This window comes from Fukomys damarensis, unplaced genomic scaffold, assembly GCF_012274545.1.
Source record: "Fukomys damarensis isolate Sample0158 unplaced genomic scaffold, DMR_v1.0_HiC HiC_scaffold_20, whole genome shotgun sequence".
Classification (NCBI taxonomy): Eukaryota; Metazoa; Chordata; class Mammalia; order Rodentia; family Bathyergidae; genus Fukomys; species Fukomys damarensis.
The window spans coordinates 2,734,139-2,736,447 of record NW_022900932.1 but is presented as its reverse complement, the minus strand read 5'-3'; the positions used below and the strand labels follow the sequence as shown (position 1 = coordinate 2,736,447).

The following is a 2,309-nucleotide window of genomic DNA, read 5'->3' as shown; positions in this document are numbered from 1 at the left end:
AAAAAAAAAAAAAAAAAAAAAAAAAATCTACTAAGAGGGCTCAGTGTCAAAGCCCTGGGTTCAATCCATATTGCAAATAAGCAACCGAGTCAATGGAACCAGAAGTCTTCAGTGACCAGGAAACTGAGGGTGATGGCTTTCCACAGGCAAACCACAGAGTTGCTACAGGGCCTGGCTTTAGACCCCACCGTGAGGTCCTCGGCCCCCACTCCTGGGCATGCAGGGCATGGGGAGGAGACATGAGGAAAGACTGCGTCCTGCGTGCCCGTCCACACCTTCTCAGTTGCCAGGTACCCACTTGACTCCCAACCAGAGCCGTCCTGGGACTCACCGGACTCACTGGTGGCTGCTTGCGTGGCCTGCCTCGGCCGCGCTTCTCAGTGCCGTCCTTCTCCTGCTTGGCGGCCAGGGGCTGGCTGGACTTCGAGCTCGACTCGCTCATCTTCCTTCTTGACAGGGCAGGCGGAAAGCCGGCTGGGATGCTGCAAGGAAAGGAGTGGTTTTAACACAGGGATCCACCGGCCCAGACCTCACCCCACAAGGGCCCGGGCTCTGGGTGGCGCCCCCTGTGCTGCCACAGGGTGGGGCAGCCGGCAGTTGGCCTAATCAGCTCCTTATCTCCTGCGCAGAAGGGCGCTTTGTTGTCCTGCCCAACGCCACCCCCACAGGGCCCAGGCCTGGTGTGGGGTGCGGCTGCTGGGGTCCCACACGTCACCAGGCCCCGAGCCGGCTGCAGCACAGAAAGTTATGCCAGGTAGCTTGGAGGGGAAGCAGGGGCCTTGGAATCTGCAGGCCTGTGCTGACGACACCACAGCCTGGCACACTCCAGCTCAACCCCAATGCCAGGGGCGGGTGGCACAGGTGGCGGGGTCGGGCCCACCGGCAGCGCTCTCCTAGTGTAAGAGAGAGATGGACTCTGCAGGGTCCCAAAGGAAGAGGCTTGGAGTCCTCTTCCCCAGCTGGCACCTGGGCGACTTCTTTCCAGGGGTACCTGCAGGAGCAGGGGCTCAGAACAGCCCTTCCACAGACCTGGTGGCTCTCAAACTCCTGGGAAGGTAGATTCTTTTCTAGGTTTAGCGCTCCAAGGAGGGCCTACAGTTTCTATTTAGGATCCTCTCTGCTGAAGACTCACTAGAAAGGTCACCTAACCAAGTGTAACCCCAAGCATGCAGGAGACAGGCAGGAAGATCTCCAGGAGTTAGAGACCAGCCTGGAATGCCTATCAAGACCATCTGGGGGGGGGACCAGAACACAGAAGGTTCTTCCTTCCTCCACCCAGTGGGCTCAGTCCATGACCCCAAGTTTCAAGACAGGAGGGGCCTGGCAGACCTAAAGCCCCACACACCTCCGGTGGCCACCGCATTCCCTCCCTAGGTCTGTGACAGGGGAACCACACAGCACCTGCCTCAGCAGCCCCCACACCCCTCCACACTGCAGGCACTGACCTGGACCTCCTAAAGCCTGGACGAAGAGAAATCTTTGCTCTCATCGAGAGAACTAAACCATCTAAAGATAACTTTTCTTTTCTCTTTGCCAGTTGAGGTAATTTCCAATTTTAACCCAACCACAGGAAGACGTTTTGGAAACTTAGGATTTCTGGAGGGCTCACAGCCCCCACCCTCAAGCTCTACCCAGAGACCCTCCCAGACGGCGGGACTTCGGTAATTATTCTATTCGATAAGACTTCAGCCTCGGAGACCCTTTCGGCAGGGTGGTTGCTGATTTATCCTGCTCCGTCATTAGTGGCTTGATCTGCTCTGTAATTACAGGCAGTGATTAGAATCTTCTATTACACCACAAGTCCCCCCTTCAAACTAAACATCAAAATTAATCGGCTAAATGAGCGCTGACCTCAGAGCGCCCGCCTCCGGCCTCTCACGGGGGTTCCAGTTGGGCAGCGCCAGCCCAGTTCCCCGGGATCCTGGCGGGTCTGAGGAGAGCCCTCGCTTTTGGGGACCCTTTACTCCGCCCTCCCCGCACGGGGCCCAGGCCCGGTCCAGAGAAGCGTTCGTGTCTCCCACCTGTTTCTGAACATCAGCGAGGCGAGGCGAGGCTCGCAAAAGCAACAATTAAGGCCCCAGCTCTTGGTGTGTACAGAGCCGGTGTAGGCCTCACGCCTGCCTCCTTCGTGCACGGTGCATGCACGTGGTCCTCAGAGGCGTAAAAAACCTGCAGGCGTGACCTCAGAGGAGAAAATATACGGGCAACCCCATTATTTAAAAACAAATGGCTCAGAGAAGCCGGGTGCGAGGCCCAAGGTCACACAGCAAGTTGGCCGGGCGGCCGGGTCCGGCTCCCGAGGCCCCCGC

The 2,309-nt window shown here is 57.9% G+C and overlaps 1 protein-coding gene across 1 annotated transcript in view; it reads right to left on the bottom strand.

The window, feature by feature from the left end:
- Hmga1 (high mobility group AT-hook 1) overlaps positions 1-2,253 on the bottom strand; it is a 5,071-nt gene extending 2,818 nt beyond the window's left edge. Inside the window, exons 1-2 of the mRNA XM_010605304.3 lie at positions 2,022-2,253; positions 332-482 (exon numbers count right to left, since the gene is read on the bottom strand). Of these exons, the coding sequence (XP_010603606.1) occupies positions 332-482; positions 2,022-2,035 (165 nt within the window). The 5' untranslated portion in view covers positions 2,036-2,253. The remainder of the gene's footprint in view (positions 1-331; positions 483-2,021) is intronic.
- Between the last annotated feature and the right edge of the window lie 56 nt (positions 2,254-2,309).